At 39.0% G+C, this 26,182-nt stretch overlaps 1 protein-coding gene across 2 annotated transcripts in view; it reads left to right on the top strand.

The window, feature by feature from the left end:
• scaper (S-phase cyclin A associated protein in the ER) overlaps window positions 1-26,182 on the top strand; it is a 115,188-nt gene that overhangs the window by 34,535 nt on the left and 54,471 nt on the right. For both annotated transcript variants that reach the window (XM_062963019.1, XM_062963020.1), the window contains 6 exons: window positions 169-250; window positions 564-716; window positions 1,713-1,820; window positions 6,645-6,781; window positions 10,438-10,503; window positions 10,857-10,968. In XM_062963019.1, coding sequence (XP_062819089.1) covers window positions 169-250; window positions 564-716; window positions 1,713-1,820; window positions 6,645-6,781; window positions 10,438-10,503; window positions 10,857-10,968 — 658 coding nt within the window. The remainder of the gene's footprint in view (window positions 1-168; window positions 251-563; window positions 717-1,712; window positions 1,821-6,644; window positions 6,782-10,437; window positions 10,504-10,856; window positions 10,969-26,182) is intronic.

Below are 26,182 nucleotides of genomic sequence, written 5' to 3'. Positions count from 1 at the left end.
TAAGCCAAATGCAATGTCATAAATTACTCAAATGTTGTATCCCATCATTGCACTGTAACTTGATCCTAGCCAATGGTTTGTTGACCAAAATAAAGGCTACAAAACAAAACAAACGATTTTAATGATATAAAACCAATGCTGAAACAATGTTTATTATTATTTGGATAGAGACCGAGAAGAGAGGCTGGCAGCTTTGACGGCAGCTCAACAGGAGGCTATGGAAGAACTGCAGAAGAAGATCCAGTTGAAGGTAGACCCTGGATAATATATTTCTGTGTAAAGAAATAACATTCTTGAGTACGAATACTCTTTAGCTGAAGGCAATAGAGTTGGCAAATAACTTTTGTGTGGAATGCATTTGCTGCTAGTTTTCCATGCTTAATGAAACTTCTCTTGCTCCCTTTGGGTAAAAGTTGGTGCCAGATGTAGAAGGTCTTCCACCCACAGTTCAATTGATAGCCGCCATACTTAGGAATATAAGCAGTAGTGCTGTTTTTTACTAATTTGAATGTGTTCATTGTACCAACAAATTCGTTTGTTTTTGTTTCCCACTGTGTACTCAGCATGACGAGAGCATTCGGAGGCATATGGAGCAGATAGAGCAGAGGAAAGAGAAAGCGGCGGAATTAAGCAGCGGAAGGCACGCCAATACTGACTATGCCCCCAAACTCACACCCTACGAGCGGAAAAAGCAGTGTTCGTTGTGCAATGTCGTGGTAAGCTTGAAATTCCCTTTGGAGTGTTTTTATTAACAGGGCATTTTGTTAGGGAGGTAGAATGCAAAATACTTAGAGTGATAACCAGGTGTGAATGCAGTGCAGCATCTCAAATATACGAGAGGAGTTTTAGGTCAGGGTGGACAATGTATTTATTTTCTATGAGCCTTATTGTCCATAGAAAGGGTCTGTACATTGCTGGAAGATATGAACAAAGTCAGCGGTGATGAGCACAAAGCTACATTTTCCTTTCTTTCAAGGGGGCATGATAGCCATGTTTAAATATTTGAAAGGATATCACATTGAGGAAGGGGGCAAAGCTTGTTTTCTACTGCTCTGGAGACTAGGATACAATGGATTGAAATTGCAGGCAGCGAAACATTAGGAAGAACTTTCTGACAGCGAGAGTTGTTTGGCTATGGAGTTTTCTTACTCTTTAAGCAAAGGCTGGGTGGACATATGACAGGAGGGCTTTGATTGTGTTTTCCTGTGGGTAGAATGGGTTTGGACTAGATCTGTGGGTGATCTGTGGGCCATGAAGTCTTCACAGACCCTTTGCAAATGAAACATGTCGCCTATGGTTGCACTACACCAGGCATAGGCAAACTTCAGCCCTCCAGGTGTTTTGGACTTCAACTTCCACAATTCCTAAGTTATTAGGAATTGTGGTAGTTGAAGTCCAAAACATCTGGAGGGCTGAAGTTTGCCTATGCCTGTGTTAGGCATTCAAATTAACTTTTAAATTGGAAGGAAGGAAGGAATCAAGGAATCAGTCCCAAACAGCTCTGCCACTCTTACACAAAGAACACAAAAATACCAATAGATGTGCGACTATTATGCGATGAAATACAGTTAACCTGTCAGTTAACTTGCTTTGTGACTGGCTGTTAGGAATAGTGGGAGTTGAAGTCCGAAACACCTGGAGGGGTGAACTTTGCCCATGTCTGTACTATATCCTTTTTTTGCTAAAGGGAAAAAATGCTTCTCCCTTTTCAGATTTCCTCGGAAGTCTATCTCTTTAGCCACATTAAAGGGAAAAAGCACCAACAAGCCGTGAGAGAAAACAGCAGCATCCAAGGACGGGAACTTTCTGACGAAGAAGTGGTAGGTCCTGTCTTTTGTATCCTGTCAACTGGAGAGTAACGTGGGAGGGATCTAAACAAATCCCTCTGAGTCAGTGGGAAATTATTTTGCTGCAGGATACATTAACAGTAGAAAGGAACGAGTCAGCCTAGCCAGCTTTGGAAGAGACTTCCAGAGATGGGGATCTTCTTACTGAAGTGGCCCAGTTTTAATTTCATGGGATTTTGTTCATATTTCAATAGCCACAGAGTATTATACAATCTTAGTTGAAACTGTTTTAGGTCAATGCATAGAGTTGAACTGATACTAAGGTGTTTGCTAAATTTGTTTCCGTTCCATGTGTCGATCTCTGAGCAAAATTGTTGTCCATCTAGAAATAAAATACATGTCCAATGTGGGCAAAATTTCAAAACACAGAAGTAAATAATAACCTTAGTTGTTTTTTTGCCACTGGTTCCCATTTTATTTTTAATCAATGAAGGTACCCTAAGGTGAACGCGCTCGTCCTACTTAAAGTTATTACTTGCCATCTCTGATGCCTCCATGTTAAATGATCCTTCTTCTTTGACATAGAGGATTTTATTTATACCACCTCTGACCTAATGAAATTTCACCTTTACCCTTTTGCACTTGACACTTCAAATAACATACACTTGATCTTTGACACTTTTTTTGTGAGTGTTAAACTCAATAGAAATAATAGTAGTCTGGTAGGAAATAAACTCAACCAAAGAATGCTCTTCCTTTGAGTTATTGTGATTTTTGTCTTAATCAACACCAGGTTTCAGGGGTTGAATTCAGTATTCGAGGCTTACTTAGTTGATATCATCATAGGGTCTTGTAATTTAACCATTCCCTTGTGTTAGTTTATTGAGAAAAGAGGAAAGTATTGTGATGGCTTCACCGTAGAGTTGCTATAAGTCTGAAACAACTTGTAGACATATAAGAAATAATAATAATAATAATAACAATAATAATAGTTTTTCTTTATTATCTGCCTCTCCTTTTGGCTCGAGACGGGGCACGGCATAGCTAAAATACATCTATAAGATCATATATGAAAACATATACAACCATAAAAGCATGTATTAAACCATACACATATTAAAATACATAAGAGAGAAGGTTAAAATGCAATCAACATAGAATGTGATTTGAAAGTCATTGTTATAGGCCTGCTGGAGGAGGATAGAGAACTATACTACCACCAGGATTCTGTAGAGTGAACAACTCATGTAATACTGCAGTATAACAACTAATAAATAATGCAGTATAACATTTTCCTTTAATAATGTGCTGTTTTGCCTGGATTTTGAGCACTTCAGCGCTCCTCGATTTGTGAGAGAGGCTGGGATGTTTGCCCTTCATCCGCAGGTGTTCTGTGTCCTATGGAAGCCGACCAACGCTGCTACAGCAATATGAACCGCAGTGTCCAGTGTTTATGCAAACATTCGGCATTATCTCTTGTTACTCTAAACATTTACATTGCTAAAATAAACAAATTTTAATCCAAAGGCCTACAAGACAGAGGATTATATATCCTGAGGCCTTCAACATGTGTGCTTCTCAAGTCAGACTAGTCCCCAGTTCTTCAGTTTCTTGAAATTATTGGAGAATCTTGTGACAATGGCCATTTGATTGTATTTTTTCTATAGAGGGAAAAAGTTTTGAGGTTTGGGATAGATATTCCCAAGTTCTGGTTTAGCAGCTCTGCTTGATTTTAACTAGAACAAAGTCTGTTTATGGGGCTCCTTTACAAAATAATAATAATAGTAACTATTATTAGTTGAAACACAACAAGATGAGTCCACAGCAGACACTCTGCTGGCTGTTGTATTATTATTGTTGTTATTGTTATTGTTATTATTATTATTATTTTATTTCTTACCCTCCTCCCCTTGTGACTCAAGGTGGGTTACAGCAAAACTGCTTTGAGAAACACATTCAGAAGATTATTAGAGCCTAATGGATTGTACTATTTTTATATTCTTTACACCACTTTGAATCTCTTTAAGAAAGAAAGTAGTAAATAATAATAATTATATTAATAATAATAGTCCTAAACGCTTGGGAAGTGTTCGACTTGTGATTTTGTGATACGAAATCCAGCATATATATCTAGTTTGCTGTATCATACTCTGTCTTTGTGTCAATAATAATAATAATAATAATAAAAATAACAATAGCTAGGTGTATATTTTTAAAATGGCTTTATTGCCAGAAAGTGTTGGACACATAGCTGACAGTGATAGGCAATGACTTGTTGCCGGGAATGGCAACTGCTTAGTGTGATGTCGACATTCAATACTTTGCTTGTGCATCCTTTTCCTCGCTTCTCTTCCACACATTAGATATTAGCTCTGCCAACTCGGGTAATCCTCCACTTTGATCGGTCCTTTGAAGAAGTGACGCTTGCTTGTGACGGGACGTGTTATTACTCTGCTTCTCATTGAGACCGACGAAGCTTGAGATTAATCTGAGCTGCCGCGAATGAAAGCCGAGACGGCTGAGAACTGCCGTTTTTGTCCGTGCGCCCAAGACCTTGGAGCGTACAGTGTGCTTTGCAGCCCTCCCATGTCATATTACCCAAAGCGGAGGAGGCCGCTTTCACCCCGACGCAGGGAGATGAATGGATGTGTGTGTTGAGTTCTTATCGTTCAGTCAGAGATGTCTATCAGGTTGCACGTTAGATCAAGGAGGATATTTGAGGAGTAGTCCATTCACAATTCTCACCTCTTAAGGAGAGTGCTTTATCTTTCGCCACTGAGTATTGGGGAGGGAGGAGGATGTCACCTTATATTTAACAATAACCTGCCTTTGAAGGCATGTATTTGAGAAGAGTGGATTAATCGAGCTCCCTCCTGTGTTGGGGAAGAAGGTAAATAGCATCGTTCTGGTGCCCATTTTGGTTTCTATCTCTCTGACGTCTCAAGCCATGGGCATTAATTCCAAGACTTGTACACCTTGCTTGGCTGCATTGATCTGCCCCAACTTGTTGTTGTTGTTGTTGTTGTTGTTATTAATTCCAAGACTTGTACACCTTCCTTGGCTGCATTGATCTGCCCCAACTTCTTCTTCTTCTTCTTCTTCTTCTTCTTCTTCTTGTTAATTCCAAGACTTGTACACCTTGCTTGGCTGCATTGATCTGCCCCAACTACTACTACTACTACTACTACTACTACTACTACTACTACTTCTTCTTCTTCTTCTTCTTCTTGTTAATTCCAAGACTTGTACACCTTGCTTGGCTGCATTGATTTGCCCCAACTTGTTGTTGTTGTTGTTGTTGTTGTTGTTGTTGTTGTTGTTGTCGTCGTCATCACCATATTTATTTTTAATGAGACTCAGAAGTGTCTCAAAACACAAAACAGTACAAGTTGCTGAATGATAGAGCTGTTGACTTGCTGTTTTGGTTGATCACTCAAAACACCCAGAAGATAATATTACAGCTGATGATGCAGCAGGGATAAGGTGACATTTGGAGCCATTTGTAAATCTGTTGGCTTTGATTTGGGTGCTTCTTAGGCATGGAATGAGCTTCTTTCAGGTAGTTCGTCCATCTAACCCATTCCTTGCTTAACAGCCCACTTGCCCCAGACGGCAGGTCCTGACATCAAGCTTTGTAGAGGAAAATCTGTATGTAAAAGGAAGCTACTACTCAAACTGAGCAATTGACTGCCAGTCCTTGAAGACCTTCCTGGGAGTTTGAACCTGTGTGCACAAATATATTACCAATCTCTGGCACAATAGGAAGAAAAAAATCCTTCTGGTCCTCCACATCAGGTAGCAGAATAAGCATTGTGTTAGGATACATGGATATATCCAGGAAAGTGCAAGTTTGAGTCAAATGTTGAGGAAACGACCACAGATGGTATAGAAAACTATAGGCAATGTCGAAATAGTTCAAGATGTTCCATACTGTGGCCCAGTCAAGGGAGACTGAAATTAAGAAATTGAAAGACAAGAAATTGAAAGACTTGGAAGGACAATGATGAAGGAACTAGAGAAGATCCTAAAGTATAAAGATACATAAATGTATATTATGGTTACCCATGCTATCATATTTCCAGTTTCTGTGTATGGTTGTGAAAGACGGGCAGTGAAGGAAAGCTAATAGGAAGAAAAATCAACTGGTGTGGAAGATGGTGGTGGAGAAGAAGCCTTGTGGATTGCTAAAAAGACAAATAAATGGACTCAAGAGCAAAGGAAAGCCCAGATTTTCACTAGGAGCTAAGATAATTCAGTTGAGGTGGCCCTCTCATGAGAAGGCATGACTCACTAAAGGAGACAATAATGGTTGGCAAGGTAGAAAGAGAAAACTTTCATTATGGATTGATGGACAACCAAAGAAGCCATAGCTACGTTGCATTTGTAACACATGAGCAGTTCTTTTGAAGTTAAGCTGACTTGGAGATCTCTCATTCATATAGTCACTATAAGTCGAAATCAACTTGACAACAGTTAACGACAATTAAACACAGATATAATTAGATGTGATCCTTTGGGGCTTCCAAGAGCTTCCACCTGACTTAGAAATATTATTTTGAGGACTCTGCTACTCAGAAAAAACCTTGTCTCAATTCAGTATCGCATTGATTCTCTATTTGAGTGCCTCTAGGAGAACTTTGAAGGAATGTTACATAAACTAGAAGCTTTGCTCTGTAATCTGTCACCCTATGAAACTTGAATTGGTAGTAGATTTGGGCCAGAGAAAATATTTCCTTATCTTTTGCCCAATCAATGTATGGAAGTAACAGTTGTGTTAATTGCAGATATGGAGATAGCTTTATACAGAGCCAGATACAATATTTTCTGTGATAACCTTTGTCCCTTTCCTTTCTCTAGGAACACTTGTCATTAAAGAAGTACATTGTGGATATTTTAGTAGAAAGTTTGGTACCAACAGAGCCTTTAAAAGATAGCGAGGAGAGACAGAAAACAAAAAAGAAAGCCAAGAAACTAAAAGCACGGATGAACTCGAGGTATTTGGCATTTTCTCTATAGTTTTGTGTATATACAGGTTGAGGGTTTTTCTTTTTGTCCTTCAAAAAAAATGCTTTTTTAAAAAAAGTGTTGGAAGTTATTTGCTTCAGGAACATCTTGAAAATAACACTGATGAGTCTAATTTATGGCCACTTTCTCTGATTGAGGAAGAAAACCGAATATCGATCCGCAGCCCTTGCTTTCACCTGTTAAGAGCTTTCCTCGTAATTGGATGCCAGGGCCCTGCCAAAACTGTAGCCTCTCCGCGCATACAATGCTATGTTTAAGTATGTGTAAACCATGCCTATTTTTCTTCCACGCTATTGATTTTTAAAATGAAGTATCAAAGAAAATCAATAGTAATCAACAAATAGAAGCCCGTCGGCGGGAGTGTCAAATCCCCAGGCTGGGTTTAATCAATTTTGTTGCCTGCCACAACAAGGAAAAGTTAGAAATATCTTAAAATGGAAAGTGAGTTGTCAGACCTGCCGTTTGTCATTGCCCTAAAATGTGACATCCGCGCATCAGAATGAAAAGAGGGGCATCATTCTATCATGAGCTGTCGGAGCCGAGACATCCCCGTCGGAGGTTATCTCCATCCAATATAATCTGTCATTGATATTGTTGTTCTTTAAATGACTCCCTATTTAAAGGATTCACTTAGTTGAAATCCATTACAAGCCATGAAATATCGTGTGTTTAATTATCTCGCGTGTGAATGAGTTCAGCGGCTTTGTTGTTTTATATCTGTATTGTTCTACGGTTCCAGCAATTTTATTACATGGCATTAAAAATTATTTTGCATTCCCATAGTGAATCAGCTCACTGTTTAGTTTGCATTCATTGGCTCCTCTTGGGCTTTGATTTTACAACATTGTGTATCCAATATCATAAGCAGGCTTATATATACTGTATATATATCAAGTATAAGCCTAGTTTTTCAGCCCTTTATTGACTGAAAAAGCCCCCCTTTGAGGAGGTCACACTCTCTCAGCCTCAGGTCCCTTCTGCACAGCTGAATAAAATCCCACTTTTTCTTCTTTGAACTGGAATATATGGCAGTGTGGACTCAGATAACCTAGTTCAAAGCAGATAATGTGGGATTTTTCTGCCTAATAATAATAATAATAATAACAACAACAACTTTATTTTTGTATTCCGCCTCCATCTCGTCTAGGGAACTCAGGGCGGCTCACATAGGGCAATGCCCAACAAAATAATTAAAATGTAAATTACATAAAAATGCAATTCAGAATGTGTACAGAATAAAAACAACAACATTATAACAATAAATAGTAACATCAGTCAGCAACCAAACAACAGTTTCTGTTATCTTCATGGGTGGGTGGACTAATTGCAGCAATAGTAAAGTAAGTAAAGTAAAGTGCAAGGATAGATTATTGGTCCCATTTGGGCTAACTGTCTGAAGGACTATCTATTCAAAAGCCTTGATCTTCTGGATTATATGACTGTGTGGAAAGGCCCTCAGAAGAAGGTAAACGTAAACCCCTTCTGAACAAAGATTACCAGGAAAACCCTGCAATGGGATTTAGCTCTTTCTAACTTGAATCAATTCATTGAATCAATGGGAGTTTGGCAACTCAGCACTTAGGGAAGTTGCGTTGATTCACTAGATCTGCTGTGGCTGCGTTTGGCAATTGAATCAGTTTTGTTTATTTATTTATTTATTTATTTATTACATTTATATCCCGCTGTTCTCACCCTGGAGGGGACTCAGAACAGCTTACAAATCAAATGTACATACAATATATTATTAGGATAGCACAATATAAGCATTAAATTATTATATTGTACTATATCATTATATGGTCATATTAATATTACTAGTGTCATGACTGTATTGTCATGATAGTAGTACTCTGCTGACACTCTGTAATGTCTATTCTCAGTTTCATTTCTCTGCCTGCTTGTCATTTTATTTGTATCACTTAAAATACTGTCCTGTTTTGGGAAGCTGATACAATCGGAAAATTGGATCTAAGTCATAATATTCTGAAGTGGTCATAGCATCACAACCTTAAATGTACACTCAGGGCGCTTAAGTTCTTGCTGCCCCTTCCACTTACTTCAAGACACTTCTGTAAGTAATAGCAAGTAGTATTTATCCCAAAGAGATGACCGCACTTTCCTAGTCCATTAAGGAGATTTAAGCAACCCTATCACCTGAAGCAACGACACAGAAGAATCATGTTGGACCAGACAAAAGGCCTAAATGGAGCTGCAATGTTCTTTTTATATAATGACCATTTAATTGCCTATGGGAAATCCATTCCTGGGCAGGAGTGTGAATGTGTTGTCTCATTAAATAGATAGGTGGTAGCTATCTTTCTTTTCTGGACAAAACAGACCTTGTTCGCAACAAATAATGAAATGAATGTGGATGTAATCTCACTATCAGATGGGGAAATGGGATTATATTAACCAAGACAGAAGTTGCATTAAGGATCTTGAATTAAGCAAAGAGACGACGACCTGCTTCCTTTCCAGCTACTGAGGGTGGGAGAAAAGCAGGAGAAACAAGGAAGATAATGAAGGGGCAAAGGATCGCCCGGGGCATGTATTCGGTGAAGATAAATATTTGTGGAATGTATAAAAGCTCCCTCTTACCGATTCTGTGCAGACTTGAAATTCAACTTCCGCGCCTGTCACTCTAATCGTGGCCTGTCTCCCTCCGAATCCTTCCTTTTCTCCTCGCAGATAAAGGTCAAGCTTTTCAGCCTTGTCTTAAAAGCTTTTCATATTCCTGCCTCTCCCTGCTTCATGACGCTCTGTCTATCCGCCTGATGAACCCAATCTGCGTCGAGAATCTAACAAGTTTCAAGACTGGCAAGGAAGAAAAAAAAAATCAAAGTACAATTACATGAACTCTCCCCCCCCCCCCCCCCTTTGGACATGTCTCCAGTTGATCCAGTTGACTGGGAATTGTATTTTAGATGTCCAGGAGATGGGTTGTGTCAAGATCTCTCTGCCTTTGACCGAAAGGATTGTCTTATTTTATCAGCTCAAACCATTGGATGTAAAATGTGATTTTCATCAAACTTTTTTGCAGTTTTGGTGCAAGTATCATGGATTACAGACATAATACTGACGATTGCCAACTCATGCAGAACTAATTCAGAATTGTGATGGCCTCTCTGTCATAGCTTTACTGCTAAGGAGAGATCAAGTAAAGCACATTAGTTTGAACATTGAACTTATAGCAGATCCAAAATCTTTTTGAGAATCCTTCCGCACATTGCTACTATAGTCAGCCTTCCACATTCATAGTGGTTCGAAGCACAGAATAAAAAAAAAAAATTAAAAATGGCTTTTGTCCCAGAGATAACATCTCTCTAGGAAGGTCTAGGTCTTCCAGTATGTCTTTATGATCAACCTCTGCTAGAAACTGACCATAAATTGCACAGGAGAAACTAGAGATTGTTAGTTGCGGATTCATGGCTGTTGACAGGACAAAATTGCTTTAGACTTGAGACAGTTTTTTAAGAGATAGACTAACCTCTGGTCTAATATGATGTGAATATAGAAGAATAGAGAACCAAAACAGCAAAAATATACACGGCAGAATCTAGTCTGTGAAAGAGCAGGGTAATAATAATGTCAAAACCAGTGACTTAATATATATTTCCTTCCATAGGGCAAAGGAGTACGAAAGTCTGATGGAAGCGAAAAATCTTTCCTGCGATTCTCCATACAAAGCAAAGTAAGCATGTGCTTTTTAATTTACATTTTGGTTGAACAAGTAAGATTTAAACTCATCTTAAGTGCCTCAGTAGCCAGTTTTGGAGCTTCAAGTGCAAACATTCTCTAATGTTTGTCCCAAAAAATGTAAATAATAACATAACAAATTAGTTGACACACGTTGGCTGCAAAGAATGTAAAACTACATGAGAACATTCCCCATTGGATCTGATGAGCCTTATTTCTTAGTTGATACATTTGGGATTTCCCCGACTGTCCTTTTTTTAAAAAAAGCTTACTTTGATCTAAAAATTCTTGGGAAATTGTTCTAGTTCTGATCTTTCTCTCAATTTCTTCCTTTTGTTAATATGGAAGGCTTCAGCGATTGGTGAAAGACCTGCTGAAACAGCTTCAGGGTCAAGACGGTAACAAAGCTTCAGCCCTGGATAGGATTTTGGGAGAGATCTCACGCATCTTGGAAAAAGAGGTATCGCGAGTCCTATTTCTCAACTCAAATACTGAAATATTGTCCCTGTTTGTTTTCGAATAAAGAAAAAAAGTCTTAAGTATGTTTTATGGGGGTTCCTCCCAGTTAAGGCTTCTCAGAATTGCATCCTCTCCCTTATGCATACAAGTACTGGAAATGTTACATAGAGATGAGTGGGAAGGGATATTTTATAAGGTATTTTATTACTCTTGGTTGTGTGTTATTTATCTTTAGTGAGTGGAAAGATGCATTATTAATATATTAAACGGAGTAAAACCAGTCTGTATTGCAAATTGTATGCTGATGCTTTTATGTTAAGCTGCGGGAAATAATAATAATAATAATAATAATAATAATAATAATAATAATAATAATGATGCACATGATGAACCAACCTGGACACAGCATATTATTTGAGAACACAGAAATGCTGCACCACTCTAACAACCTCCATGTCGGACTACACAGAGAAGCCACTGAAAGGAGTAAAACAATAAAAATGAACAAAATCTGGCTATCAATATTTTTAAAAACCTCTAAAATCAGGACAGTAAAGACATTAAAGGAGAATTCCAGACATGAAATAATCGGGACCAGCTAACACCTCCCAAAAAAAAGGATTCCCCCCGGCAGGAAGCAGCCAGACTTTGAAGCTGCAAGGCCATTCCATGCTCATCAAGGTGGCCAATTGCAACATTCACACTTGCCTCAAACAGACAAGAGTTCTTTCTCCCACCCTGGACACACACCCCACTTGCCTAGTTCCCAACAGACCTCACAACCTCTGAGGATGACTACCATGGATGTGGGCAAAATGTCAGGAGAGAATGCTTCTGGAACATGGCCATACTGCCTGGGAAACTCGCAGCAACCCAATTATTCCCGCCATGAAAGCCTTTGACAACACAATGCAAAAAATATGCTTCTAAAAGTGCCTTATGAAGAAATTAAAATATAATAAAACGCTTTGTAATCAGCGCATTTCGGGAAAGCTGTCTGCAAATACTTTGTTGTAACTGTCTCTTAAGAAAGAGAAATCTCTAAGAAGTCTGTGGGATGGGATTAATTTTGAGGAGGTTAGTTCTGTTTGCATCATTAATGCACAGGAAGCCATTTTCCTTAAACTCTCAAACATACAACTTGTCCGTCCATCTTAATTTTGGGGAAACTGCTAGGAATTGTGTGTCTTTCCTCTCTGTCTAATTCTATTTTATTCCCAAGGTGTGCATTTCTCCCATTACGTCCCAGGTTTAAAAACTGCTTAACACTTTAAACACAAAGAATGTAAAACCACCACATCTTGATTCCGTCTCTTCTCATATTCTCTGGTGCTTGGTTAAATTTTAACATTTGGGGTTTAAATCACAACCAGTAACTTAAGCTTTGCGTGGCTTATCAGCAGCTTCTCAGACATGTGTAGGCCATTACAACAAGTAAACAGAATTTAAACAGATAAACTTCAACATGTACTTCAGCAACCCCCAGCCCAATTAGCAATCCTGGTTTTTAAAGGCTGCAGCCATGCTGTTCCTCAAAGCTGGCAGAATGTCATGCCGGCCTTCCTCGATAAGCTCACATCTGACAAAGTTTATAATACGGTGGGAGTTCGGAGGCAAAATATCCCCCCGACCCTTGCCGCCAAGTGTAATGCGGTACGATATCAGATTCTGGCCAGCCTTGCTTTGGTTCAGGTTCATCGAAATCCAAATACCACAAGTGATGGAAGAAAAATAAATAGGGCTTGTAGAAATATCTGCCTGGAAATGGAAAATGGATGCCGCTTGACATCTGCTCCTCTGCAGAAGAGGACAATGGGACCGTTTTCCTAGAACAGGCATGGGCAAACTTCAGCCTTCCGGGTGTTTTGGACTTCAACTCTAGGAATTGTGGAAGTTGAAGTCCAAAACACCTGGAGGGCCGAAATATGCCATAACCGCTCTAGGAAATCACAGTATGAAGCATCCAATTCAGGAGATGGATGGGAGAGAAGATAGAGGTGGGAGTTGGCCAACAGCCATGACCATTCATGGTGTAGCAACCTCCGAATTGGGACCACAACGCCAGGTGACTTCCATGATTCTAGGAGTCAATTCCCCCTAGATCGGTAGTTCTCAACCTGTGGGTCCCCAGGTGTTTTGGACTACAAAAGTTTGAGTTTTAGGAAAAAAGTGAAGACTTGGCTTTGTGAGCAAGTGTTTGATGAGTGAATTCTGTTGGCTTCGACTCGATCCGGATTAAGGTTCATGTACAAGGTCTTGTGGACGAATGGCTCAAGTATTTTATATTGTACTAGCTGTGCCCGGCCACGCGTTGCTGTGGCGAAGTATGGTGGTATGGGAAATAAAGTATTGAGGAATTGGTAGTAGTTAAGGTAAAGGGTCCCCTGGGCTGAGTGGGTTGCTAGGAGACCAAGTGAGCCGAGCTTAGCCTTCTAACTGGCAGCAATTGGATAAAAACAATTATTCCTCTCCCTCTAATTAGGACTTTATTTTTCTTTTCTTTTTGTTGTATCAACCTAGAGGCATGGATGAGGGGTTGTGCTGTCAATTTTCAAGATTGTGGGGTGTTTACTTTTGTTGTTTTGTCCGCTGCCGTGATGCCATAACTCTTTTATATATATATATATATATATATATAGATTGTTTTAAATCTATTTATTGTATCTTCTTAAATTATCTAATTGTTTTAATTGCCTATGTTTTATCATTTTGTATTGTATATTGGCATTGAATTTTGCCAGACTGTGAGCCGCCCTGAGTCCCTTCGGGTGAGAAAGACGGGATAGAAATGATGGAAATAAAGAAAGAAAGAAAATAAAGAACTCCCAGAAATCCCAGCCAGTTTACCAGCTGTTAGAATTTATGGGATTTGAAGGACAAAACATCTGGGGATCCGCAGGTTGAGAACGATTGTCCTAGACCCAACGTAGAGCACATCTTCATCCAAAATATATTGTCTGATGAGGCTGTTGCTGAAAACTTCCATGGAAGGAGAAGGGCAGAGGACTCAAAAAGAGAAGGCAACATCCCATTTCTGTTAGTCACAGCATGGGTTGAGTATTATATCCTAATATTAGGATATTTCTCCAACAAATCTATGTACAGAAGTATGTTTGTCTGCACCACAAAAGTTGTTGCTAGGTGAAGTGGCCTTCTGTGATGTCACATAAGTGGCTGTTACTAGGTGACGGATTGGCTGTTGGTAGGTGAAGTGGCCCTCTGTGCTGTCACTGAGAAAGAAAGGTGACAGGTGTATGAGAGGAAGGAAGGAAAGCTCCACAAAGAGAGCCATGGAGACATTGAGAGGTAGGCCTTCTTAAGAGCTGGAGAAGGAGAAAGGAGAGAGGAAGGAAGGAAGGAAGGCAGGAAGGAAGGAAGGAAGGAAGGCAGGAAGGGGAAAAAGAGGAGAAAGAAGAAAGGGAGGGATGGGGAAAGAAAGAAAAAGGAAGTGAAAGGAATGAAAACAGGGAGGCAGCGGCCCCTCCGGTACCTGGGCAACACCATGTATATACAGTAGAGTCTCACTTATCCAACATTCTGGATTATCCAACACATTTTTGTAGTCAATGTTTTCAATACATCGTGCTAAATTCGTAAGTACAGTAATTACTACATAGCATTACTGCGTATTGAACTACTTTTTCTGTCAAATTTGTTGTTAAACATGATGTTTTGGTGCTTAATTTGCAAAATCATAACCTAATTTGATGTGTAATAGGCTTTTCCTTAATCTCTCCTTATTATCCAACATATTCGCTTATCCAACATTCTGCCGTCCCGTTTATGTTGGATATGTTTATGTACTGTATGTCTTTGCCAATTGTGTAATGGCACTGAATGTTTGCCATATATGTACCTGTAATCCTCTCTGAGTCCCCTCGGGGAGATAAAGTGAATTATAAAGTATAGAATAATAATAATAATAATATGATCCATACTGCATAAACATCCATGTTGAATCCAACTTCCTTTGTTACCCGTCTAAAAATGGCAATGCTAGCAGGCAGTCCCTGAAAGCTGAATGAGCTAACAAGACAGCCATGCATGCAAATTACATATTTACTCACATATTTACCATTATTTCCCCTTGGAAGCAAGAACGGAAAAACACCAATTTTGTGTATATATCTGGGTTCCCTAGCCTCTCAGGTAGTTCTTTGACCTGACTGCCATCCCCCATGGTAACCTGTACCACTACAGGGGGCCGGGCTGTGGCGCAGCTGGCTAGTAACCAGCTGCTATAAATCACTACTGACCGAGAGGTCATGAGTTCGAAGCCCGGGTCGGGTTAAGCCTCCGACCATAAAAAAAAAATAAAAATAGCCCCGGCTTGCTGTTGACCTAGCAGCCCCGAAAGACAGTTGCATCTGTCAAGTAGGGAAAATTTAGGGACGCTTTATGCGGGAGGCTAATTTAACTAATCTACAACACCATAAAACTGCTCACGAGGAAAAGAAGAGGAAGAACAGCCATCAATGGACGGTGAAGCAACAACTCCCCCTGTGGCCGGAAATCGTGAAGCTGGAAAGATGTTAAAAAATGCCTCTGTGTCTGTCTAAAACTGAATGTTGTTTGTCTATTGGCATTGAATGTTTGCCATATATGTGTTCATTGTAATCCGCCCTGAGTCCCCTTCGGGGTGAGAAGGGCGGAATATAAATACTGTAAATAAATAAATAATAAATAAATAAGTGAGACTCTACTGTACGTCAATATCCTAATAAATGTGGTTATTGAGATGCACAATGTCATAGCTTTAGATTGTCCTTTCTTTATGAATTTGCTGTTTTTTATGGGTTCGATTTGAGCATTGAGTTTTTACACGTTGCCTCAGAGAGTGGGAAGACCGGGATACAAATCTTTTAAATGCATTGGAGCTATATAAACTGTCAAAAATCTGCCCATTTGCTTAAGTTTAGGGGGGGGGGGGAAATCATTTCAGGCATCTTCTGTGACACTTCTGTAACTCAAAGGTTTATTGTGACAGACCTGACCCTATAACGGAGTACCGTTTCAACGTAAATAATTTAAATCTCACTCAGAAGACAAGCAGTTCTTTTAAGCCTTGGGGTGGACAAGGCAAAGCACACATGTGTACAATATACAGATATCTGTTGTTAATTGCCACATTTTAAGCCAAGGGGGTGTGTATATCTTTGAACAGGAAAGCATAAATTCTGGTTGGGAGCGTAGATAGCCATCAGCTAATAGAATAATGGGCATAACTCTTCTCAAGAACTGTTATAAACATGGAGTTTAATATGTTTTTAAAACGAGCCTCGGGTTCCATCGAAGGCATATTTCCCCCTTATCGCCAGTAAATATCTGTCTTCCAGATATTTGTAATAAGGGACGGGTTGTGTTTCGGATTCTGCCTATAATCATACCGCTGCTAATTGCCCCGTAATACAGTAACCTAAACAAAGGTTATTGAATTTTCTTCACAAATTCCCTGCCATTCCTTTTGCTGCGGGGAACGTTTCCTAGATAGCGTGGATACAACAAACAATGGTACCGAGATCCATGCGCTTGTATGAATAATTCTGTAGAAACTATATGTTTTTTCCTATATTTTGAAACAAAAAGTATCCTGCTTTCTTTTATAAATAAACTCGAGAAATTGGCCAGAAATTGCTAGACAAAATTGCAATTTACCTGAAATCAGGCAGATAAGGTTATTTCCCAAAAATGCAGAAGTAAGCAATTAATGTGTTGTCGAAGGCTTTCATGGCCGGATCACAGGGTTGTTGTGTTTTTTCCGGCTGTACGGCCATGTTCCAGAAGTATTCTCTCCTGACGTTTCGCCCACAACTCGGCTTATGTTTGGGTCGGCTTATACTCGAGTATATACGGTAATTTTATTGGTAACTTGGCTTATACTGGAGTCAAATGTTTTCCCAGTTTTTTGTGGTAAAATTAGGTGCCTCGGCTTATATTCGGGTCGGCTTATACAGTAGAGTCTCACTTATCCAAGCCTCGCTTATCCAAGCTTCTGGATAATCCAAGCCATTTTTGTAGTCAATGTTTTCAATATATCGTGATATTTTGGTGCTAAATTTGTAAATACAGTAATTACAACATAACATTACTATTTATTGAACTACTTTTTTCTGTCAAATTTGTTATATAACATGATGTTTTGGTGCTTAAATTGTTAAATCATAACCTAATTTGATGTTTAATAGGCTTTTCCTTAATCCTTCCTTATTATCCAAGATATTCGCTTATCCAAGCTTCTGCCGGTCCATTTAGCTTGGATAAGTGAGACTCTACTATACTCGAGTATATATGGTATATATATCTGTGGACTGTCCATTATTTATTGTTATTACATACACTCATAACTGTTAACAATATCAAGGATGCCCCAGTGATGAATGGCTGACTTTCAGCCTCTTTCTTCACCAAAGAAGTTAAGATAATACTTAACATTTGGTTAAAAAAGGTTATTTTTCTTGCAACTACTGACATTGCCAAAATGAATCGCTCCAATATAACACAAAAGGAAATAAACTGTCAGTAGTATAAATTTGGCCAAAAAAAATTGCATTCTTCTTCCTTCCGCAATACATAATCAGCAAGCTAATACTAAGAGCTGTCTTCAACTTCTGATCGAAAATGCTTTGTCTGTGTAATTGCCAGTCATAGTTTATGCATGGATTGTTACTTCAGAAGGCATGTTTTTTTGTCAGTGCTTTTATATAGAGCAGAGGATGGTTAGCCATTGGCTGTTCTTCATCTGTATGTGAATAAATAAACAGGAATGTCTCTAGTTAATGTTACTTACTTGTTTTGTACAAATATGGAAACTATGGAATCTAGGAAAGCCCTTCTGGATCTTCCAGATTCCATGGAGCAATTTTGTCTTGTTTTGGGCAATACGAGCCATTTTAGTCACTTCTGCTATTGGAAAAAGCAGTTATTTAAACCTGAAATAACTCAAACCCAGAAATAATGTCCACTATAGCCTCCAGATGATACCATTATATTTTTCAGGAATGGTAGATACTTATGGGGATGACGGCATGGGATTGTGGAGGGGTTGTGTGGGACTCATTCGGTTATAGGTCGTGAGACACACTTTGCCCACTTCAGAATAATTGAAATGTTGTTCAACCAAGTTTTGAAGGTAACTTAATGCCCTTGCTTGTCCTGAAGCCGGGCATGATTATCCAAATGCTCCCATTGTAGAACATTTGCTGCCACGTTATAAATTATGATCTCTTTCACTCCACCTGTCCCTGTTTACTTGGGACAATCTCAATTTCCCGGCGCCTGGCTTTGACAAATCACCGTCCCCGTGTTTGTCCTTTTGAGGTTACCATCTTGAGAGGTTCCGTGTGAGCTATTAGCATTTGTCATTCTTAGCTTTTCAGACTGCTCCTTATGGACTTGATGTTAAAACTCAAGAGTGGGTAATGTCCACATCGCCTCAAGGTCATGGGCATGAACACATACGTTATGTAATATTTAGACATACAACATTCTAAGATATAGTTTGAGGGTCTATTAATAACCTACTCCAGCGGAATTTTTCATGCAGAGATTCTTTTGTTGAACAAAGACACTCCTTGTTAAATCATCAGAATATAGACAGTTATAGAATTAGTATTGAATTTACTTAAGTAAAACCTTCAGCAATATAGTAGGAGATGAAATATCCTTAGTACAAGACTATGAATACAATGTGGGCTATATTTTAGTGGAAGCTTCTTCTTTGGAGGCTTTTAAACAGGGACTGGATGGCCATCTGTTGGGAGTTATTTGATTGTGATTTTTCAGCATTGTGTGGGTTGGAATGGATGGCCCATGCTGTCTCTTCCAACTCTAAGATAATATGAATACAAGATGGAATGTCCTTCATATATCCTTAGTACAAGAATATGGATACGAGATGGAATATCCTTAGTACAAGAATATCCTTAGTACGAGAATATGAGTATGAGATGGAATATCCTTAGTATGAGAATACGGATACGAGATGGAATAGACTTAGTACAAGAATATCCCTAGTACGAGAATATGGATACAAGATGGAAAATCCTTGGTACGAAAATATGGATATGAGATGAAACATCCTTATTTCAAGAATATGGATATGAGATGGAGGCTCCTTAGTATGAGCATATGAATATAAGATGAAATATCCTTAGTACAAGAATTTGGATACAAGATGAAATATCCTTAGTACAAGAATATCCTTAGCATGAGAATGTGGATACGAGGTGTAATATGTATAGTACGAGAATATGGATGCGAGATGGAATATCCATAGTACGAAAATACGAGTGTGAGATGGAATATCCTTAGTGCAAGAATAGCAGTTGAGTATCCCTTATCTGGGATCCCAAAATCCTAATTACTCCAGAAATGTCTGCATGGGTGGCTGAAATTATGACTTTTTTCTGTCTGATGATTGCGTGTACTCAAACTTCGTTTTATCCATCAAATGTTAAAATATTGTATAAAATGACTGTTAGGCTATGTGTGGAAAGCGTATATGAAAAAGTGGCACCTCCGATATCTAGGCCATCCCTGATATATACTCCAATTGTACATATAGAAGAACATTTTATTGATTAGCCCTTAGGCCATATCAAAGTACCAAGCCAAACAACCAGGCTTGAAAAGACCTGATTACATTCTGTACAAAAAATAGATAAAACACTTAAAACAATACAATAAATAAATAAATATGATAAAACTGAATGTACACATAATATTTCATTGTCACCCTTACAGTTTACCCCAATCAGCCCCACATATGTGAATCTCAAACATATTGTTTTGCTCAAATACAGAGCCATTTTATATGTTATTTTTGGATCTTGGCCGCACATAAAATAAATTGTTCTGATGTGCGATTCCCAATGCATTGTCAGTTTGATGTATGTCCCAAGGAACAGATCTCTCACCTTCTGATACAGTTTACAGTCAAATAATATATGTGCTAAATCCTCAATTTCAGATGTTCCACAGATACAGAATCATTCATTATAATGGATGTTATTAAATTATTATTATTAACTTCATTTCTTCATTACATCTCCCATATCTAACCATTGTATCAAGCTGATCAAATCTAGCTCGAGTAAATACCTCCCTAAAGTGTTTTGACATTTGGATTTTTAGATAGTTGGCAATTTGGAAGGTACATTTATATTGGCTCAGCCATTTTAGGTTGGCAACCCCACTGAGAGTACCTATATCTTTTTGAGCTTATATGTCCAAAATTCTTTGTCTGGCGCTCATTTTTACTTGGTCACTTAAGGGACAGGAGACAGGGAGGCCGCAATTTCTTATAAAATTCTAGACCATCCCTAATATATACTCCAGTTGTACATATAAATAATTGTCTAATGAAAAGGAACCATGTTTCTAACCCAAATAAGAGTATTGATTCCAAGCTATATAATGGACTTCCCTTTCTGATAAATCATACATTAAGTAAAAAAGGGCAAAGTAAAGACAAATAACAGTGGCGTTGGTAAGAACCGGATCTGTTTTCTCCCCAGATTTTTCCCTCCTCTCTTTCTCTCGGCATTATTCTGCCACCAGTGAAGTCTCATTATTTCTGAGTGTCCTAATCAATAGGGTCATGAAAGATTGATTTCGGCAGCTGTCGGGGCTGTTTATGACACAGATCATATACAGTCATTTATAGAAGTGGGCAGTAATTCTCTTGTTAAGTTGCGAGCGGAGAAATCAGCGGACAGATCTCGCTTGTCAGAGGGCGGGGAAAAGGATCTTGATAGTGTCACTCATTGACTGAGAGGAGGAGACCGACACTGTTAATTGAATTTCCCCGGGGAGCGTAAACGAAAAGAAAGACCCCAATCCGAGAGAAGGAGGAGGGAGGAGAAACTTAACACAAGCTGTCATCGTGGGGGGACTGCTTACATTGATTTAACTTTGCTAATGGCCAGGCCGGGATGAAGGATCGCCCAAAGGGAGGACAGAGTTCACAGCGGTAGCTGCTCCGTCTCACTTACTAAAAGTCCTTCCAACCCGCCTGGTGCAGCTTTGAAAAGGGAAATCGTAGAGTTGGTTGCGAGGATCCTTTGAAAAGTCTTGAATGTACTTTCGCAATTGAGTGAAATAATATTTGGTTGCAGGAATTACAAATAAAATGTGATTCAGGAAGATTCAGGAAAGATATAGACTAAAGAAGGTATCACAGATTAGAAGTTAATGGGATAGCGAGATGAGAAGTTAGCGTTATACAGTGTTCCCTCACTTATCGCTGTGGATCACCTGCAATAAGTGAAAATCCGCGAAGTAGGGACACTATATTTATTTTAATATTTATCCATTATTTTAGTAGTTATACACTATTTTAAGTTTTTATCAACAATCGTGTGTTGATAAATTGCCTCCGTCTCTTCCTGTTGCTGCTTGGGCTTCTTTTCTCTTCCTTTGGCTTCTCCTTCCTCCCTTCCTTAGGCTGTAAATTGTAATTTTTTATTACAGTAGAGTCTCACTTATCCAAGACTCGCTTATCCAAGCTTCTGGATTATCCAAGTCATTTTTGTTGTCAATGTTTTCAATATATCATGATATTTTGGTGCTAAATTCGTAAATACAGTAATTACAACATACCATTACTGCGTATTGAACTACTTTTTCCGTCAAATGTGTTGTATAACATGATGTTTTGGTGCTTAATTTGTAAAATCATAACCTAATTTGATGTTTAATAGGCTTTTCCTTAATCCCTCCTTATTATCCAAGATATTCGCTTATCCAAGCTTCTGCCGGCCCGTTTAGCTTGGATAAGTGGGACTCTACTGTATTTATAATTGTCTTTTAGAGTTTTTGAAAAACCACAAAACAGCGAATCCACGGAAAGTGAACCGCAAAGTAGTGAGGGAACACTGTAATCTTCATCTTGTGCCTTAAAGATGGAAAGTCTATTACAGTAGAGTCTCACTTATCCAAGATAAACGGGCCAGCAGAACATTGGATAAGTGAAAATCTTAGATAATAAGGAGGGATTAAGAAAAAAGCCTATTAAACATAAAATTACATTATGATTTTACAAATTAACCACCAAAACATCATGTTTTACAAGAAATAGACAAAAAACCAGTTCAATACACAGTAATGTTATGTAGTAATTACTGTATTTATGAATTTAGCACCAAAACATTGCAACATTTACTACAAAAATATTTGACTACTAAAAGGCAGACTGCCTTGGATAATACAGAACCTTGGACAAGTGAAGCTTGGATAAGTGAGACTCTACTGTATAACTGGGTTGCTGTGAGTTTTCCGGGCTGTATGGCCACGTTCCATAATCATCTTCTCCATGTTTCACCCACATCAGGAGAAAATGCTTCTGGAACATGGCCATACAGCCCGGAAAACTCACAGCAACCTAGTGATTCTGGCCATGAAAGCCTTCCATAACACAATGTATTATAATCTTTTCATATTAAATATTATTTTTTGAGGGAGTTAGTTTTAATATGTGTGTTGGTGGTACAAGGGACGTATTGGAAAAATATTGTCTTTACAATTTGCATAACGATCCTTATGTTGCTGGTGAGGATGAAAGAAGTCTTAAGATCATTTCGGGGTTTCTGTCTCATTGCCTTGAGATGTTTCTGCAGGCCAATCATGTCGTCAGATATTTACATTTCAACCCAGTGTTTGTCGTAACTTTCAAATACAGGGGGACTGTGGGCAGACAGTGTTTATCGCAGGAGAGAGACAGTCGGGAGCAGTCGGCCGCCATGGTGCGGAGTCCGGATCGGTTATTTATATTAGAATCTGCACATTGTCAGGTCTATAGCAAGTGTCTTGCGGCTGCCATGACTGTCCCACCAAAAGACTTGTGTTTTTGCAACTGAGAAGGTTTGTTTTAACTGCCCAGGTCCTAAAGTTGAAAGGGTTTTTATCGGGGGCCCACCATTGGCATTTTGTTTGTTTGTTTGTTTGTTTTGTTTTAATCTTGGCTGTAAAAACATATGAGCAATGTACAAGTTGTAGTTGTTGTTTATTCATGCCTAGAAACAAAGCAAAAAAAGTCAAAGTAGGTAGGCGTAATGGGGCCGCGGTGGGACAGCGGGTTAAGCCGCTAAGCTGCAGAACTTGCTGACCGGAAGGTCGGCGGTTTGAATCCTCAGGATGAGGTGAGCTCCCTTTATTAGCCCCAGCTTCTTCCAACCTAGCAGTTTGAAAACATGCAAATGTGAGTAGACCAATAGGTATTGCTTCAGCAGGAAGGTAACGGCACTCCATGCAGTCATGTGGGCCACATGACCTAGGAGGTGTCTATGGACAACGCTGGCTCTTCGGCTTAGCACCATATCTCCCAGAGTCAGAATCAACTAGACTTAGTGTCAAGGATAAGCCTTTATCTTTATGTATGCATATATGTATGTTAGTTTGTGAGTACCAGAAAAAGGTGTCACCATTTCAGATTTTGGAATCTGGGCAAGGCATGGTCAATCTGCTCTAAATAAATTATTCCCACTTGCTTTATTTATTGTTTTATTGACTTGTTTCCTTGTGTAGTGTTTAAAAAATCCTGCCTTGTATTGGGTTGTTTCTTTTTGTCCACTAGAGGGGGAAATAGTGGCAAAAATACACTGTTCTCCTTGACTATAAATGAAAATTTCTCACCTACTGTGGAAGAAAACAGGTGGCAGTAAATATAACATGGTTTTTATTCACCATAAGAGTGAAAAACAGGCTTGCAACCCTTTCTTAGACTCACCGGGACACACTTTGGAATGATTTCAGTGGGATTTAGTAAAGGTAAAGATTTTCCCCTGACATTAAGTCCAGTCGTGTCCGACTCTGTGGGTTGTTGCTCATCTCCATTTCTAAGCCGAAGAGCCGGCGTTGTCCATAGACACCTCCAAGGTCATGTGGCCGGCATGACTGCATGGAACACCGTTACCTACACCTATTGGTCTACTCACATTTGCATGTTTTCGAACTGCGAGGTTGGTAGACGCTGGGGCTGACAGTGGGAGCTCACTCCGTTCCCCGGATTCAAACCTGTGTGTTATATTTGCAAAAAGTGTAAACATGGATGCCCATGTGGATACGAGTGCATCTATACTGTAGAAATCATGCCGTTTGACACCATTTTAGCTCTAAAAATAAGCCCCTCTGAATTTGTTGTTTGTTTTAAAACTGAGAGTTCCACTCTCCTCCAAACTCCATTTGGCACAGAAGCAGAGTAATTCGTTTGGTGTTCAAGTGATGACGGGGCTGGTTCTGGTTTTATTTAGGACACTGCTAGTCTAGGATCCCTGCCAAGAATAATCCCGCTTGCCTTCGAGTCATAGGAGTGCAAGAGCGAGGAAAGGGGCCGCGTTTAAAAACAAACCCAACGGCAGCAACCTTAAATGTCTGAAATTTGGCCCTCCACTTTTGCATCCCTTGCTTGTTTGCTCCATTTGCTGTCTAGTTGGATTGTTGTTCCTTTGCCAATTAAGTTGTGTTCCTTTCTGCACTTCCTTGGATCCTATTGAATTGTGATTTTCGGGGACTATAATTCACATTCCTATCTCTTGTAATGTGAAAGGGCCCCTGTTTTCCAGCCATAAAAACAGGACAGACCTATATATGTGAACTCAAAGGGAAGTGCTTTGGGATTCAATAGGATCCCAGGACAGGAATGCAATCTTCATTGTTGGAGGAATAACAGCTAAACAGAGCAACCAAGCTGTTGTTTCGAGCTTTGTGACCAAGTCCCAGGCTATAATTATTTCCCACCTGGTCTGTTATTATTATAATAATAACCCAGGCCATTATTATTACTAATTATAATAGTAAATCCTGTTCTTATCTCTTGATTGACATGCAGAGCGGCTTCTGATTGGATTTATTTTTACACTCAGCTGCCCATATTTGCAAGTACAACTTTTATGGATTTGAATTTTTTTTTGCCGATGTCCTTTTTAGGAATAATTCTATGGCCCACCTCCACCAAAATTAGTGGCCACCAAGGGAGTTTTAGTTCATTTGCTTTTGGAATAAGCACCAGAACAAACTACTATGACTGGTTTGGAGCCAAGCAGCTAAATAACCATTTAATTGTATTTCTTCTCTGGATGTATTAAACCTGGCTTAATTTATACTCATGATTAACCATGAAGAAAACAGATATCAACATGATTTTATGAGCAGGGAAAGCATTTGATTTCAGTAAGTGAGTCGACCCATCTAAGCCCATTTTTTTCGGTTGGAACTGTTTTATTTTGGCTTTTTTTCTACAGTGGTGCCATCCAAAGCCAGCCATTCATGTTAACCTCTTAATATACCCTCTTGTAACTAATAAGAATTATTCTGTGCCATTTTATGGGCTGTTTTACATCTTATAAGTATTCATCCCATACACTATATTTTTATTTCTCAGGGCTGTATGGAAGCCATTTCTTGTCTCTTATATGCTATAGTAATAGGAAACGTCAACTACCCTCAGATCAAGTGAAATGTTGTAAGATATGTCTCTTATTTTAAAAAAAATAGCTAATCAATCTTTAAAAGGAGTGATAGTAAGTAGTCTGTAAACATCTGTGACTTGGGGAAGAGAAGGAACGTGAAGAAGATGACACAAAATTTTAAATAGAGAATCTATATATATAAAAGAGTGATGGCATCACGGCAACGACAAAACAACAAAACTACAGGCCCCCCAACCTCAAAATTTGACAACACAACCCATCATCCACGCCTCTAGGTTGATACAACAAAAAGAAAAGAAAAATAAAGTCCTAATTAAAGGGAAAGGAATAATTGCTTTTATCCAATTGCTGCCAGTTAGAGGACTAATCTCTGCCCACTTGGTCTCCTAGCAACCAACTCAGCCCAGGGGACAGGCAGACTTAGGTCGTGGCCTCTTCCACAGATTATCTAATTTGCACTGGATTATATGGCAGTGTAGACTCAAGACCCTTCCACATAGCTACATTACCCATTTATAATCTTATATTATCTGCTTTGAACTGGATTATCTTGACTCCACACTGCCATATAATCCACTTCAGTGTGCATTTTATACATCTGTGTAGAAGGGGCCACATACTTCGCCACAGCAACGCGTGGCTGGGCACAGCTAGTAAAATAAAATAAAATAGAGAAAAAATCCCATGGAAGTTTTGATCTTTAAAAAATCCCCAAATGAGATACAAATATTAAAGCAGCCTTGAGTTGTGTCTCCCAATGTATATCATCTTTGTCTCATTGACTCTCTT

This window comes from Anolis carolinensis, unplaced genomic scaffold (genome assembly GCF_035594765.1).
Source record: "Anolis carolinensis isolate JA03-04 unplaced genomic scaffold, rAnoCar3.1.pri scaffold_11, whole genome shotgun sequence".
NCBI lineage: Eukaryota > Metazoa > Chordata > Lepidosauria > Squamata > Dactyloidae > Anolis > Anolis carolinensis.
The sequence above is the reverse complement of the archived record's forward strand: the minus strand, read 5'-3'. Positions and strand labels throughout refer to the sequence as shown.